The sequence below is a fragment of the Protopterus annectens genome, chromosome 3.part1 (genome assembly GCF_019279795.1).
Source record: "Protopterus annectens isolate FY-2018-M chromosome 3.part1, PAN1.0, whole genome shotgun sequence".
NCBI lineage: Eukaryota > Metazoa > Chordata > Ceratodontiformes > Protopteridae > Protopterus > Protopterus annectens.
Window position 1 is genome coordinate 819,966,165 of NC_056732.1, and position 16,854 is coordinate 819,983,018.

The 16,854-nt window shown below is 40.3% G+C and overlaps 2 protein-coding genes across 2 annotated transcripts in view; both read right to left on the minus strand.

Annotated features, from left to right (window-relative positions):
* Nucleotides 1–9,085, minus strand: part of ZNF236 (zinc finger protein 236) — a 1,651,223-nt gene extending 1,642,138 nt beyond the window's left edge. Inside the window, exon 1 of the mRNA XM_044067103.1 lies at nucleotides 8,451–9,085. Within this exon, the coding sequence (XP_043923038.1) occupies nucleotides 8,451–8,502 (52 nt within the window). The 5' untranslated portion in view covers nucleotides 8,503–9,085. The remainder of the gene's footprint in view (nucleotides 1–8,450) is intronic.
* LOC122798831 (small EDRK-rich factor 2-like) lies at nucleotides 1,908–2,075 on the minus strand. Its single transcript, XM_044067955.1, has one exon. The coding sequence runs from the start codon at nucleotides 2,073–2,075 to the stop codon at nucleotides 1,908–1,910; it is 168 nt and encodes a 55-aa protein (XP_043923890.1).
* Nucleotides 9,086–16,854: the final 7,769 nt, after the last annotated feature.

A 16,854-nucleotide genomic window follows, 5' to 3' on the forward strand; every position in this document is an offset into this window, starting at 1 on the left:
CTAGACCAAGCAAGCTGATTTACTCCCTACAACCCGAATCTCAACAGGGAATAGAAGGGATGACACAGATTCTTGGCTGGAGACCAATGGGCTACACAACTCTCACCCAGCATGGGAATGCCTGGTTTCACATCCCTATAACAAATGGGATGATTGCTCCACTACCAACCTTCAAAATAGGAAATGTAATGTGAGATATATTCAAAGGAAGCAGAGCTGACAGCCATTTATATTGGTCTGCCATGGTTTGGAAGTTTATTTAGGACATAGCTTCTGTTGTGGGGTACAAGAAGATTTAGCTGTTGTGCAATAGCGATATAGAAATGGTCAGAATTTGGTTGAAGATCAGTCTGCAGGGGAATTTGGATTTAGGCAGGGGTTGGTTGCTTGTCGGAAAATTTCAAGTAGCCATACATCCAGGTGTGCTACTCTTGCTGGCTGCTAAACAGAAAACATTATGCAGGTACATTTTTTTTACTCCTGCTAGTGAGGAAAGTGAATTTGCTCTAGAACAATTTTGGGATTTGCGAAATCAGACTGACAATTTACTATTCTAAAGCAGCTGGCTCAGAGTTCATGCATTTTCTGCAGCGGGCAATGCATGTTCATATCTAACTGGCTGTTAGGAGTTTCTAAAATCGTGTTAGGCTTTGTCTTTTTTAGTAATGTGCCTCGTCCCCACAGCAATAACCCACGATGAAATGTGTGTAATACACTAGGGTCTATGATTTCAAGATACAACTGCTTTTGTAAAGACAGGAAACTGCTGAGTATCAGGCAGTATTAGGGTCTGTTTATGACAAGGCTGGGATTAGATTAGTAAAAGCAAGTACCACAAACAAAATAATGAATCTTTAATAAATTCAAACACATGGTGAATAACTCCAAGGATGATTCAAGGCTTGTCACCAGACTCCAAAAGTTCTTGAGTAGTGTAACAGAGGGAACTTCACCATCCTGAAACCCTACCCCAACACTAGATTTCTGGTCCAACCCTACCCCAACACTAGATTTCTGGTCCACCCCCTGGTATAATATAACACCCTATAGGAGAAGCATTTCACTGACTAGCCCACACTATGCCAAAAATCAAAATAATACATGTCATGGACAAAACAGATGACTTTCATATGGAATCTCACTACTCTGTTCTTGAGAAACAGAAGAGCACCTCATAACCACTGAATGTACCAGTAGCTGAATATCCTCAAAGTACCACCTGTATGACATACACACAAAGGATCATAGGAAGTTACCAGGCTACTGGCCCAGAGGCCCTTATAAGCCTAGTCAAGAGTTTAGCCTATAAATAAAAATTACCAAAGGTAACCACAGTGTCAGCTATAACTAAAGAAAAAAAAAGTCCAGAACATACACTAAGCACCAGGAATCACTTTTAGTCAGCCAACTCTTCAGTAAAAGATGTTTTTATTCTTCCACATAAAAAACACACCGATTAGTCAATGTTTTAGTTTCACAAGCAATAAACCAAGTGAACTAAAAGCTGTTTATTAAATATTGGAGGTGGGACAGATAAAAAAAATACAAGGTTGCTTTAATGAATCTAAAATTACACCACTTCAAAACAAAAAAAGATTTCAGAAAAAATGGGTACTTGTCAGTTTGAGTCGAGTTTAACAAATGCTACAGCTAACAGCATCAAACATAGCTTATATATATATATATATCTATAAAAACAAAGACCACTGCATATCTTGGAAGGATAAGTATCAAAGGAGGAGCAAACATACCAGTCAACCCAGATTCACGTATCACACACAAATTTTATGTCTTTCTTTTAAAGCAAAAGAGGAGTGAAAAAGAAACCAATCTACAAAAGCAGAGGTCGCTCGATTGGTTGTTTCAGCCCGCCGGACATCCTCTTCCGGTGTTATTTCTCTTCCTTTTCAGAAGTTGATGCAGCTGCAGCTTTGTTTCTGTTGCATTACCTCAGCATCCCTTTGTTTCCTTGCTGCAGCAGACAATCCATCATCTTTGCGTTTCCCCTTAGTTGAATCTGAGGTTTTCTTCATGTTTGTCTGCCTTGCCAGGTCTCTCTGGTTTCCACAAGTCATTTTGTCTCCTCAGTGATGTATATCGATACTTTCCTCGATGGAAAAAAAAAAAAAGCTGTGTTGATGCTGTAGCATTTATTAAACTCGACCCATACTGACAAGTACCCATTTTTTTCTCGTTACTAGCATGTGCAACATGAAATTGTTTTTTGCTTTGAGGTGGTGGTATAATTTTAGATTCATTAAAGCAACTTTGTATTTTTTATCTCTCCCACCTCCAATATTTAATAAACAGCTTTTAGTTCACTTGGTTTATTGCTTCTGAAACTAAAACATTGATTAATCTGTGCCTTTTTTATGTGGAAGAATAAAAACAGCTTGTACTGAAGAGTTGGCTGACTATAAGTGATTCCTGCTGCTTACAGTGTATGTTCAAGAGTTTAGCCCATGTTTAGACAAATTAGCACTCAACGCCCCTGTCCATCAGGGATACGGGTGGAATCCCAGTGATGTATTTTCTATTTCCCATCCAGTTATCCAAGTTGTGCTTAAAATGGGTTAAAGAGATACTCTGCTGGACGTGGAGTGGGAGTCTATTCCACAGAAGGGGGTTGCTGGAACAAAAATCTGTCCTGCCAACAAGTCCTACTGTCACAGACCAGGCAGAGGCCGCACATGGAGGTTACCAGAGTGGAGCTTGACTTGCGGATATGCTGCAGTCACATCAAGGTGGGGTCTCAAATTGTCTTGTATGCCAGAGAGAGAGAGAGAGAGAGAGAGAGAGAGGTCATCTCTGAGGAGTCTGTATGAAACTGAGGAGTAGGATAGGGCTTTTAGCCTGTGTATGGTAGATTTTTGAGGCCCTGGATTGTCCTGGTAGGAACATCTGTGGTCTCTCCAGCTGCTGCATATGCTTTGCAAGGTACATGCCAAACAGGGCACTGTACTCCATAATGGGCCTCATAAGGGAAGAATACAGGGATGTTATAATCGCCTTGTCCCTGGATGAGATACCCCTACTTATGAGGTGGGCCATGTAGAAAGCTTTCTGTACAATGGAAGCAACATGGTGGTCAAAAGTCAGGTTGCTATCAATCTGGATGCCCAAATCCTGCACGACTGATTGCGTGCTTAGGACGTTATTTATCCGATAATTTGTGGGAATGTCACTCTCCCCAAAGGGGAAGAGGATGCATTTTTTGGTATTCAGCTTGAGGCCATGTTTCTGGCACCAATCATTTCTTTGGGTGAAAACCTCTTTGAGGGTTGTCAACATCACTAAGGGAAATGATGACAGTGCCCAGCTTGCAGTCAAACATGTATCTGCAAAAAAAGAGGTCATGGAACACATGCTGTGGGACTACAGTAGCAGAACATAGTCCAAATCCTATAGTATAGATCCACTACAATCATCCCTAGGATATGAAAGAGACAATGGATGAACAGATAATATCACCACATACGCATGCAGCTCATGGCCATCCCATTTGCTTTGCATACCTGTGGTACTGCTACAAATTTATGTAGGAAGTGGTGCTGCAAGCTTTACATTGTACACTTACTACATACAGTGCTAGTTTCCAAGAGCAGGTGGAACTACATATTCCAGTACATTGGTCCATTGCCTTCAATGGGCTAGACTGTTTCTTAGAAATTTCCACTGGCATTTCTATATCATCCAGTGCTGCAAGCCCGATTCCTGCTTTCAGATCAAAAGTACTGCTGCTGGATCCCACATCAGCCTGCATGACTTCAGGGAATCAGGAATATGTCTCATGGAATCATGAATGATATTAAGTGCTTAGGGTAATGTGTTACTGCAAGTGCACATCATTTTGGAAACCAGCCCTGGCTATAAAAGACAAGGTTACAGGGCCCTTAATGATGAAAGAATAGGCTACAACTGATGAATTTAATTTGCCTGAAATAGTGAGGACTTAGTATGTCAAGATTGTTGAGGTTTGAATGGGTGCAGGTACTGATGGTCTGAAATAAGTTGTGGACAGAGAAGAAGTTCTCCAGCTTTCCTGAAAGGGAGGTAACCAGCCTAGGCCAAAACTGTGTATATAAAAGAATTACATTTTTGAAGCATGAATGCTTTTTTAAGAGGTAATGCAGATGGTAGCATGGGAAGAGGTAAGTGATGTGCTAAAATTAAAAGCATTTTATTTCTTTCTGATTAATCTACAATGGTTACTTCTGGTATTCTCCAGGTTAAGGAACTCATCTCTTATATCAAGAATAGCAGCATTGGGTTTACTACACTGGAACTTGATGTTGCTGCTGTTGTTTTTCTTTCAGCTTTTCCCAGTTACGGGTCGCCACAGTGGAACTCTGGTCCGCTAATGATTGGCAGTAGATTTTTATGGTGCCAGTCTGACGTCCAACCTTCAACGAAGGCACGCCCATTCACACATCTTTCGAATGCCACTCTACCGCGGGGAGGACATGCAGACTCCACACAGAAGGCACTCCAACAGAGAATCAAACAGCAGAACTTCTTGCTGTGAGGCTACCGCTGCACCACTGCGGCTTCATACTACACTGGAACTTAATAATAAATTAAAAGTAAAGCATCACCATCTATTTTGACAGACCTATCTCTAAATGTTAAGCCCTACTCTGAGACAGGCATGTCTAGATGATGGTGGGCTGATCAATACTACTAAGTTAAGACTATTTCTGTATTCCTTATCTGAAATACTTCAATTTAATTTTTATTCCTTTCACCATAAGCAGTTGGGCACTGGGAGAGGATGATCTATTCTATCATGCTTAAGAACAATTACAAAAAACAACTTAATTTAAATTAATGCAACAAGCTTGTCATAGTCCAGCTCCAAAGCAAATAAACTGTGGCTTAAATCCTTATTTTTCTAGAAAATAAATACCTTAAAACTTTATTGCACTTTCCAAGATGCCAGAAGCAAAGTAACTTGGTATGCTACTGCCTGCACCACATCATTAAAACCGTGTTACTTCGTTGTTAAAATCTCTACTTCGGACAAACCAGAGTCAAACTTTCTGCTATCTCCTTTACATCGTTTTCACTTCTGTGTCTCACACATCATTAAAATATTGGTATATATACGTTAACAAAAAAGCACAGGAAATTTCAGACCCTTGATTGAGTCTTTGTAATGATCTTTTAATAGTCCAAACAGATCTTGCAAAAGCAAGAGCCTCTATTCAGAAGTTAATTAATTTTTCAACAACCATATTAATCCAATTCAGGGTCTGGGAGAGCTAACGCCTAACCTAGCCTCCAGTCAACGCAAGGCAATGAAACTAATTTTAAACGGGGATGCCAACACATACTAACATGGCATGTACACCCAAGGGCAATCTGGATAATCATTAATTCACCCATACCACATCCTTAATATAAGGGAGGAAATGAAAATCAACTAAATCCAACATAAACTCCATAAATATAGACACCTCAAGCAACAGACAGTTATGGTAAACACCTAGGTCTGCCTCCCCCTTCAACCCACAGGGTAGCATGCTACTAAATTCAATTTTGTACCACAACACGTCAAAAAAAAATAATAAAGTAAAGCAAACATGTTTTACACAGAAATAGATAATTTTTTCTCTTTTTTCTATTCAACAGTTAACCTAGTCCATAGGTTCATAGATTAGTACTAGGCTAACTGCCCCTTGCGAGCCATTTTAAACCTAGCCAATTACCCCTTGTGAGACTCAAACCCTGTATTTGTGAGGCAAACACCTTAACCATTAGGCCACCCTCCCAACCCCCCAAACATTAGTTAACATGCAATGATAAACTGCAAATGCATTTAAATACACAACCGAGTAAAGATTGTTTTAACTTTGCTGTGGTTCACATACATCTTCCTCCAAAGATACCAGATGCCAACATGTGTTGCACTCCCTTTGTCAAAAGCAGAGATGACTTCATTCTTACAGTCCAGATAACTGGCAACCCACGGGAGGTCATACAGCTAACACAAGGACACCTTCTGCCACTACCCAGAAGTAAAGAATATGACAAACCAATAGGAAAATACTCTCACTTCTTGGGTAGGTAGAGGGTCAGCCATATAAAAACTCTCCTATAAGAGACTTCAGGCACAAGCACAATACAAAGAATGTGGAAGACCCATGTCTAAAATGCAGACTGCCCAGCCTCATAAACAAACTAGTACTAACGCCAGACACCGTGACATAGAAAGAGTGGGTAAATAACTTTATGCAGCTCTACTCTCCTAGCTGCTGGATGGAACTATGTACTGTTAAAATGCTATGTGCATATCCACTTGGATTCAGAAATGGGAAAAGGAGGAATCAAGATGTATTACCATTTGTTGCATCATCTGGCCACATACTGCAAGTAGGGAGAAAAATGTTGATAGTATCTAAACAGACTGACATCGCCAGTCTAATGAAGTCATTATTACCAAAGACAATGAGACTTTGCCTCAAATAAATCATGTCCTAAGCCCATCCCCAACAACAGTGAGGCAACTTTCCCAAAGTCTTCTTCATAGACTAATTAAGCAAGAAAGTGTTCACTGGGCAGTCAGTATCACTCGATGACTTTAGGAAATGGAAGGCATGGTAATGGGAACAAAAGGTATGGCAATGGAAACAAAAGGTATGGCAATGGAAACAAAAGGCATGGTAATGGAAACAAAAGGCAAAAGGCATGGTAATGGAAACAAAAGGCAAAAGGCATGGTAATGGAAACAAAAGGCAAAAGGCATGGTAATGGAAACAAAAGGCAAAAGGCATGGTAATGGAAACAAAAGGCAAAAGGCATGGTAATGGAAATAAAAGGCAAAAGGCATGGTAATGGAAACAAAAATGAGAGGAAGGGCAATGTGCAGTCTTAATGAAACACATAAGGGAAATGTCTAACACTGATTTTCTTCAGAATCATTCACTGAAGAAATTAGTTCTTGGAGTAATTACATAGTCGATTAGTCTCCCTTTATAGCGTGTGCCACTGCATCTCAGAAAAAAGAAACAGTGGAAAAACATTTAAGACCACTAGAATACAAAGTCTGAAACTGATGAATTATGAAGTTAAGTATTCTCTTACACATTGTGACTATATAAAAGTAAGCACATAGTGGGGTGCTTTCTTTTTTAACAGCAAAAAATTCTGTATTATCAACATTATTTCTGGAACATAGACTATTCCAGAAAACTGACCACATCCACCCACAAAGGTGGTCTACAAATTTGTAGAACAAACCAAACCATTCTCCAACAGACATATGCAATTTAAACTACCAGAATATCTACACAGATATTATTGGGTACCAAGAACTAAATCAGCAATGGCATTAAAATTAAATATGGAATTTTTTTTCATGGTTTCAGGTGTGATTCAGGTGTGATGTGAAAGTCAGTGAAAGAACTTATGCAGCTCAAATGGAAGCATCCATGGCATGGATTCCATGCTCTAATACTAAAGGGTGCTTCAACAAGTAATTTTCATTTGCCTTCACTGACAGTCTATAGCAGAACACTTCCCCTTTGAACATAAAACCACTGTTAATGCAGATGGGCTACGTGAAACAGTGTGACAATATGCGCTCCTGGTTTGTACATTAAAAATCAACCATGGATTAACATAATAATAATAGTGCAAATTATAAATACACAATGAAAACAACCACATATCAGTGCTAAGCTTTGCATTACACTATTTATTAAAATACAACCAGAAAACATTTTAGGTAAATGGTACCACTTTTTGTAGCTACACAAGATGCTATACAACTGACAAAACCGATTGCTCAAGTTCATTTACCATTTTATAGATACTTGGCCGTAAACCCTGACCTCTTCCTGCCATATCATGAATATAACCAAAAGTATCATATTAGTACATAACTAAACTTTCCACGAAAGCGTGGGTGAAAATTAATTCAGCAACTCTAAAAGGCTGTCACACATCCTCAAAGCAAATGCTACGACTCAACTTTAACATGGATAAAACGCAGATTATTAGTTTATATATAGTATATAATTATTCCCACAAGTACACCCCAAAACTACGAAACACCAACGCAGTAAAGATAAGAACAATACGGGTGCTGCTAAATACGAGAAAAACAATATTCCATAAAGATAAGAAACTGAAGTACACACGACAGTAATAAAGATCCCTGCTACAATTCTTTAAGTAAACAAAATAGACCCAAGCCAGTGAATACAGAATTAAGGTAAACTACGAATAGAAGGAGAGATGTTTTGTAAATATCATTCCGCCTCAATCACTCTCTCTCTACGCTAGCGACACAATAAAAATGGAGTCCAAGGGACTATATCCGGGGACTATATGCATCACATTCAACTACTTTTCTTGGGGTAAACGGGGTACCACACGGCTTACCCGTTCAGCTATTAAGAAGTTTCAGGGTGCGTGGAATTTAATGGGGACAACTAGGCATCTGTTACCTTGGTCAGCGCTCAGTTTGTCACTCTGAATGGGAGGTCGGCCCCGCGGCATAGTTCCAGTCTGCGCAAGGCTCCGGCGCTTCGATATAAGCCAGAGCCGAAGAAAAAGGCAAACAGGCGGAGGAAAGCAACTAGCAAGAACGGGGGAGGGGGGCCTCTATCAAAAGAAAAAATGCTCTTCGCTTAGTAGCTGGGCGCAAAGGATTGTGGGATAATAATTGGTAGGGTGGTAGTCAGATAGGTTGGTGAACTAGTTGATTTTCTTTATTCCCCTTTTAAAAGTATATGTAGTATGCTTATGTCTGTGCTTGTCGAAAAGAAATGGTAGTTATGTAGTTGTATGTTTTGGTTTGTATATTAGTGATTACAGCAATTAAGGCTATAACACATTACTGATATTTTGTTTTACAATAACGAATTCGGGATGAAGAGAATCCACGATGTTTTGAATCGGCTCAGTAATATTGGTAGAAATTAGTCTAGAGTACTTTAATGTAAAAGGTTTGAAAAATAAATTTTGAAAAATGTATGGTATTGATGTGAAACGTGTATTCTGTCTTTGGTCTTCAGTTAGCTTTCAGAAGCTGATGAATGATCGTTTTTTATTTAACTTTGACTCCACTCAGAAATTTCTGTATTCCTTGTATATTTCATATTCTAATAAAATCTTTTTTTTTTGTAAGATTAAATGTATTTTAGGTTTTATTTCAGTGATGCAGCTAAATATGAAAATGATCATATAGTTGATTAAACCTTTTATTTGTAGGGATAGATGAAGTAGGGATAGATGAAGTGATGACTTTTACATAAAGTATGCAGCGAATGAATGAAAACATGTTTTGTTTATAAATTTAGCATATGTTGAATTGGCCCAGTGTTCTGTTTAGAAACCGTCATCAGCAGCTGACACCCTTTTGGTTTAGCTAAGATACTAAACCCAATGTTATAATGGAGTAGAATAAATAACTGGAACTGTTGAACTTGTACTATCAGGACGGCTGTAAAATGGATATTTTGTAACTTTGCTGATATATGTAAGGATAGTTCTTATCTTTTGTTTGCAGACTGTACACTGTTGATTTAATCAAGAATGGGATCCCACCGCTGGGGAGGGGATTTTATTTTATGGAGTGAGTGAAATGATATTTAAAGGTTTTTTGACTGAATCTAAAGAAATATGTCGTAACATAAATATCTCTACATTGGCAATTTGAAAATAGGCAACCATGTACTCTCAAGTAAGTCAGTTTGGGCTTGGATCTTACCCTTTTCAGTAAGGTAACTTTCCACACTAGTTATGTACTGCTCATTCTGGAGGAATAGCTAGCTTTTTTCTTTTCTTTTAACACTTTATCATTTAAGCCATAGACAAACATACATTTATATACGTTCTACATCACATATGTATAATCGGGCCAGCATTACATAAATTGCTTAATTTGTGTCTTCTTTTAAAACTTATCCTTCTGCAGAACTTTATTCCATATGTATTGTTCATAGGTAGGTACTTAGGCTATCAGCATTAGTGCCTATACAAGCCTAGCCATAACGATTCCCTGGCTATTGCTTTCCACAAATATTTACTTTCCTGGACCCCTGTCTAGCAGCGCTACTGATGTGATCCTCTGGGTGAATTTCCTATCTTCCATCCAATCGTTAAGGTTCCTCTTGAAGAGGGCCATTGAGGCGCTCTGCCTGACATGTATGGGCAGCCTATTCTAGGGTATGGGGAGTCTGTTGGTCAGGAACCTATCCCTCCAGCATGTTCTAGTCATCATGAGGACAAGGTTAAGATCCCTGGAGCGTATGGCTTGGAGGGATTGGGATTTCTTTAAGTGTAGCATGTCCAGCAACTCTGAGTTTGATATGGCCTTGTATGTTAGGCAGAGATCACCTCTGAGTAGGTGATATGCGACAGAGTATAGCTGGAGTTTCTTTAGACAGTCAGCATACCCTTTAGGCCTGTGATTCTTTTTGTGAGGTATTTCTGCAGCCTTTTCAGTTGTTGTAGATGTCTGGTGAGGTACATACCAAATTGGGCATTGTATTCTATAATGGGTTTAATGAGGGATGAGTACAGGGGACAATGACCTCCTTTTTTCTGGATGAAAAGCCCTTGGTGATGAGGTGTGCCACGTAGAAGGATTTTCTAACTGTTGTGGCTATGTGGTTATCAAAGGTGCGACCACTGTCCACCTGTGTCCCTAAGTCTCATCACACTTTTGGTATTTAGTGTAGTGCTACCTATGTGGTAGTTCACAGGTATGTGATTTTTCTCAGAGGGGATAGCTATACATTTTTTGGCATTTAGCTTGAGTCCATGGCTCTGGCACCAGGCATCTGTTTCGGTAAGGCCCTTTTGTAGTATATCCACATAATTTGGGGATTCAATAATGGCTGCCAGCTTGCAGTCATCTGCAAACTTTGTAAGCCAGAGTCCCTTAGCGTTGGCCTGTAGATGCCAAACAAGAGTGGTCCCTGGACGGAACGGTGCGGTACACCACTTGTCAATTGTCTGGAGCTAGATTTGGAGTCTGCTAATTTTACAGTGTGTGTTCTGTCAGCAAGCCAGTTTGCAACCCATCGAGTGACATAGGGATTAATGCCCAGCTTAGTAAGTTTATCTATGATTCCAGAGTGGGGGATAGTGTCAAAAGCCTTGGGGATGTCCAAGTAGGCTGTCTGAACCACCTTCCCCTTGTCCACGGCTCTAAAGACTGATTCGAAGAAGTCTATCAGGTTCAAGAGACAAGATCAGCCTTTCACGAACCCAAACTGGGTGAGGTCCAATGTTTGAAGGTTGCCAATGTCTTTGTTTATAAGTTCCATGAATTTGCAGATCAGGCTCGTCAGACTAATGGGACGGTAGTTCCTGGGATCTAAAGTGGATCCCCCCCCTTGTGGAGTGGGATAACTGTAGCTGTGTGCCACTCTGTGGACACAAAGCCTGAGGTGGGGCTGTGATTAAACATGACACGTAGGTGAGGTGCCAGTTCATTTTGTAGTTCATGCAGTACACAGCCCGGGATGTCATCTGGTCCCATGGATGCTGTATTCTTGGCTTTGGAGAGTGACTTTTTTTTTTACCTGAGTGGCCGTGATTACTGGAATTTGGCATTCTTTCGGTATTGAGATGGGCCCTTTAGGGGATGAGAGGGGGGTGAGAGAGGGGGGTGAAGTTGGCACGGAATCTATCTGCCAGGATATTGGCAATATCCTTGGGATCAGTATATCTAATGCCATTCTGCTGTAGCTCAGAGCAGATCTGAGTATTGCCATTTAGATTCTTGGCATAGCTATAGAATGCCTTGTGGTTGTGTTTGGAATATTTGGCAATTTTGTTTTCGTGACTAGCTTTGGAAGATATTATGAGGAATCTCAGCTTTCTACTGAGGCTGGTGAGGGAGTTTTTTGAATCCTGTGTTCTTCCTCTTTTCTGCAACAGTTTCTTCCTTCTATTGTACAGCTTGTTTATGGCAGGGGACCACCAGATTGGCTTCCCTTTTGTAGAGGACAGCGTCTTGGTTCTATTTGGGATGGCTTAGTCCATGCACAAGTGAATGTGCTCGTACAGCACCTTAGTGTAGGATTCAGCAGTTGAACTTCCAGTTCCCATCTGCATGGGTGTCATGAAGTTTGTTACTTCTGACTTGAGAAGCATGAAGTTGGCTTTGGAGAAGTTTTTTATGGAGGTTTCTTTAAAGGGGGTGGGGGTGAGATGTGGATGTCAAGGGTGATTAGCTAATGTTCTGATCTGACCAACAAGGGGGTGACCACTGGTGTGGAGCATCAAGTCTCCCATGTTAATAATGACCAGGTCTAGAATATTGGTACGTACCCCTGGTGGGACTATGAATTAGTTGTTCTAGGGCTTTGGAATTTATGAATTCCAAGAACTGTTGAGCAAAGTTGTTGGTACAGGAGTAGTTTTCCCAGTTAATGGCAGGGTAGTTGAAATCACCCAGTATTAGGGTGTTTGGTTGTATCTTAATATTTTCCAGTATGTTTAGAAAGGTGTAGTGAGAATCTTGGAGCATGGTGGGGGATCTGTAGCAAGCTACAATTTGTATTGCAGTCTTACCTAGTGTTAGTTGCACCTGGAGAATTTCAGATGCATTGTGTTGGGCAACCAGCCTGGAGGTGTGAATATCAACCTTTAGTGTTTTGGTCGTGGTTTGTTGGCCGAAAAGTGTGGTATGAGTTGTAGCCTGGTATTGCAGGGGTGTTCTCTGGAGCTTTGAACCAGGTCTCAGTTACTGCATAAGATATTGATGTTCTCCATTTTTAGGAGAGCCTCGAGAGAGTGCATCTTGAGGTTTAGACTTCTAGCACTGAGTAGCATTACCTTCAAGTTTTGCTTGCTTGTACCCATTACAGTGGTAGTTGTGTTCTTTGAACCTTGCCTAAAAAAGGCACTATAGGGGTGGCAAGAGCCTTAGCCAGTAACCTGAATCCCAGGGGCGACAGGTGCAAACCATCTCTTGCAAAGCATTGTGGTTTGTCTATCGTATCCTCCCAGGCAGACAGATACTGGGTCCCCTTTGAATGACACCAGAAGTTTAGCCAATTATTGAAGTCAATCATTTTGTCCTTATACTGTGGTATCATCCTGGGCGATGGCAGGATGCTACCAGAATTGAACTTAAGGGCTTCCCATGTCTAGGTAATTCAGATTCTGTGTCCAGGAGCGAAAGAGTTTTTTTTTTTTTTTTTTTTTTTTTGTAGTTAGCATTGAACAGTAATCAGGTAGGAATAATAAAAATGTTGGAACCATAGCTGGCCTTAGGCCAACTAGGTGGCCACCTAGGGTGCCACTCTGAAAGTGGCACTTTTCCTGTATTTATTTGTTTATCTTTTGTACAAAAGAAATGGTTTCTTTAAAATATGTTGAATGAGTACAGGAAAACCTGAACAGTAAGATAAACTGTGAGAAAAAGGATGAAAAGTAAGTAATCTGAATGGTGTAGGTAGATTAGTGCATTGTGTGTGTGTGTGTGGGGGGGGGGTGGCTGTAGACTGCTTTTGCCTAGGGCACCAGTTGACCAAAGCCCGGGCCTGGTTGAAACTTGGTTTCACAAAACATGTTAATTTTATGCAGTGGCCCCTGCACACACTGCAAGTGCATTACATCTGAGTTTGCACAAGTTTCAAGAAAACCTTTCTTTGGGAGTACTGAAATACTCGAACTCAGTACAGCACTTGAACAAATCAAATGTTGTACTGAATGTCCCAGTTCCTCAACAGCATAAGAAGGTGGTCACAAAGCTACAGATGTGAGTGTGGACCAACCTTTTTTGGAGTCTCAAGTACCATAGTCTGTTTTTGCAAAGTTCTTCTGTAGATCCACGTGTTGTACTAATGACAGTTTTTCTTCCAGGTATATTGAACAAATGTCTGATTTTTATGATTCTTAGTAATAAAGGCATAGAAAAAGGGAGTATGCAAATGTGTATTTTTTTTTAAACTTTAATAATGTATGTGTGCCTATTATTAAGTGATACCTTAACAAAATAAATCAAGCCATATTAACGTTTTGTTTTTCATTTACGTACATACTACATCACATATTTTCTTCTTTGTAACTGTCATCAGTCCAAAATTACATAAATTGTGCAATTCCTACTTTCCCTTAAACCTCACTCCTTCAGAATGTTACTGTGCTTGTATTGTTCCCCTCAGTTTCCATTTACTTCTCCTTCCCTTTGTTTCTAAAGATCCCCTTGCATTTCTTTTATGTCTAAAATATTCAGTCCTTCAAATATGTCTGATTTAGACTTTGATTTCCGTTTTCTAGTATTTTTTTTCAAAGCCAACAGAATTAAACTTCGTAAGGCCTTACTGTGTACAAAATAATCATTTCCTTAGTTACAAGCTCACTCCATTTCTGACAGTACTCTGTATATTAAAACCTGCCAACTCATTACACTCTCAAAACAAATGTTCCCAGTTACCTTTTTGTTCCCTATCACACTTAGTGTTTGCTATCTAATTGAGGAAAAATTCTTTGAACACTTTCCTTCTGGACTTTGTTGCATTCTTGGGAGCCATATCTATGTCCTCCAAGTGTTCTTTTGTAACTTGCTTTTCCCATCTCTCTTCCTAATCTTTTCTAACCTTGGATTGATTTTTATAGCCATCTGCATTTATATGCTGTATTAGTTATCCTTTTTTAACAGCAGTTTCTGTTATAGATTCAACTAAAAACTCTACCTGAGCAGGTCTTCCTCTTAAGATTCTTCAATCCCTTTCTCTTTGCCTATACTCTATTAATCCCTGGTAGGGAAGGCTGTTTCTAGCCTGCATTCCGAACGTCATCTTGGCCGCATTGTACTCTTGTTACCTTTGCTGTCTCTAGTCCTTTGCTCCTAGTAACTTGGTTCATTTGCCAGCTTTCCCCAGTAAATTTCAGATCTCTATTATCAGTACCCTTCTTGCAGTCATTCTTGTTTGCAAAAATCCCCTTTCCCCATTCTTGTGTTGGCTTTGTTTTCAGACTTCACTTTCTCTTCTTGATTGGAGATGGGTGAAATCAATGAGCTGCTTTCACAACCTCCTGACCATCGAGCAACATCTCCCAGGCCTTCTAATATTATCCCTTTGTAAGTCATTATGACCAGAGATGATAAACATATCCATTGTTATTGACCACCTTCTTTTTTGTAGGTTACTAGGCTAACGGCCACTAGAGCTCTTACAAGCCTAGCCACATACCCCAAACCATTTGGGTTGTAAGTGTCATAACGTGGAGGGGGGGCATGTTAGGGTGCACATAGTTAAGGATTTGTAGGAAAGGTAGTGAATAATACTTACTTATTGACAGCTTCTGTCCATTAGGGACATGGGGTCTGGATTGGGGGTAAATTTATGATTTCCCATCTAATTGTCCAGGTTTTTTGTTTTAAAACATGATGAAGGATACACTCTGTTTTACATGGAAGGGGAGCTTATGCCATAGTGCAGGGGTCCTTTGGGGCACATATCTGTCTCTCCAGCACATTCTGTTTGTCACATGTGAAGTTCAGATCCCTGGATGTAGTGTTTGTGGTGCTGATCCATCACCTCAGGTTCTAAGGAAGCCCTGTAAATCAGACAAAGACCTCTCAGCAGCCTGTGAGACAATACATAGACAAAGCCTTTATGCTATCAATGTAAGACAGGGTATTCATGCCCTGAATTCTTCTGGTGAGAAACCATAGTGGGCATTCCAGCTGTTGCAATTGTCTGTTTTGATACACACCAAAGGGGGGGCATTGTATTCAATGACAGTTCCGATAAGGGCCAAGTAGAGTGGTACTATAACTTCCTTGGATCTGGATGCCATCGCCTTACCTATTAATTTGGGTAACATAGAATGATTTTTCTTGGTATCTTAGCTACATGTTTGTGAAATGCCAGATTGCTGTCTACATATTTTCTCAGATCCCTCATTCCTGGGTTGACTCTATAGTAATTAACTTGTGTTGACAGTTTCCCAAAGGGCATTACAGTACGTTTTTTGCATTGAGTTTTAGGCTTTGGCATCAGTCAGTTGTCTGTGTTAAACCCATTTGCAAGCCATTTGTGTTGGGGGGGGGTTTCTTTAATAACTCCGAACTTGGGCATCTGCAAATTGGTGAGACAGAGACCTTTAATGTTAGCCTTGACTTTCAAGAATTAGATGCCAAGGAGGAGTAGCCCAGTTCAGTGCCCTGAGGTACTCCACTGGTGACCTGTCTGTTGGTGGAGGTGGCCTCCCAGATCTTGACTTCAGGTCCTATTTGAGCCAGCCATCAATCCAGCAAGTTATTTAAAGGTTTATGCCTAGCTCAGAGAGCTTGTCAACAATACCTAAGTGGGGTTTTGTATCAAATGCCTCGCCAGATCAAGATGCACAGTATGCACTGTTTTTCCCTGTCCATTGCCTTGGTGACAGTCTCAGTCATCTACTAGGTTAAGTGGGCATGTTCTTCCCTTAAAGCCAATTTGGAATGGTTTCAGTGTCTGTAGGTGTCCTTGTCTATCACTTCCATGATATTCATTCCATGGTTTTGCATGTTAGGCTTGTTAGACTGATGGATCTGTAGTTTCAAGGGTTGGTTTATGGTCTGGAGGGGAATGTCTGTTGCAGTCCTCTATTCACTTGGAGCATCCCCTGTTTCAAGGCTGTAGTTGAATAGTGCCGCAAGTGGTTTTGATTTGTCATGTTTTAGACTGTTCAGAAGGCAAACAGGGATGTTGTCAGCAACTATGGAGGTGGTGTTCTTGGCTTTAGCAAGTGCTGCCACCACTTGTCCCTGCTGATAGCTGGCGGAAGTATGTTTCAGAGGATTTCACCTGGTGGATTGGGGGGGGGGGTTAGCTGAATATATATCAGCCAATAGATTTGATATTTCACTCTGTTCTCCACCAGTTCAGCACACTTGTG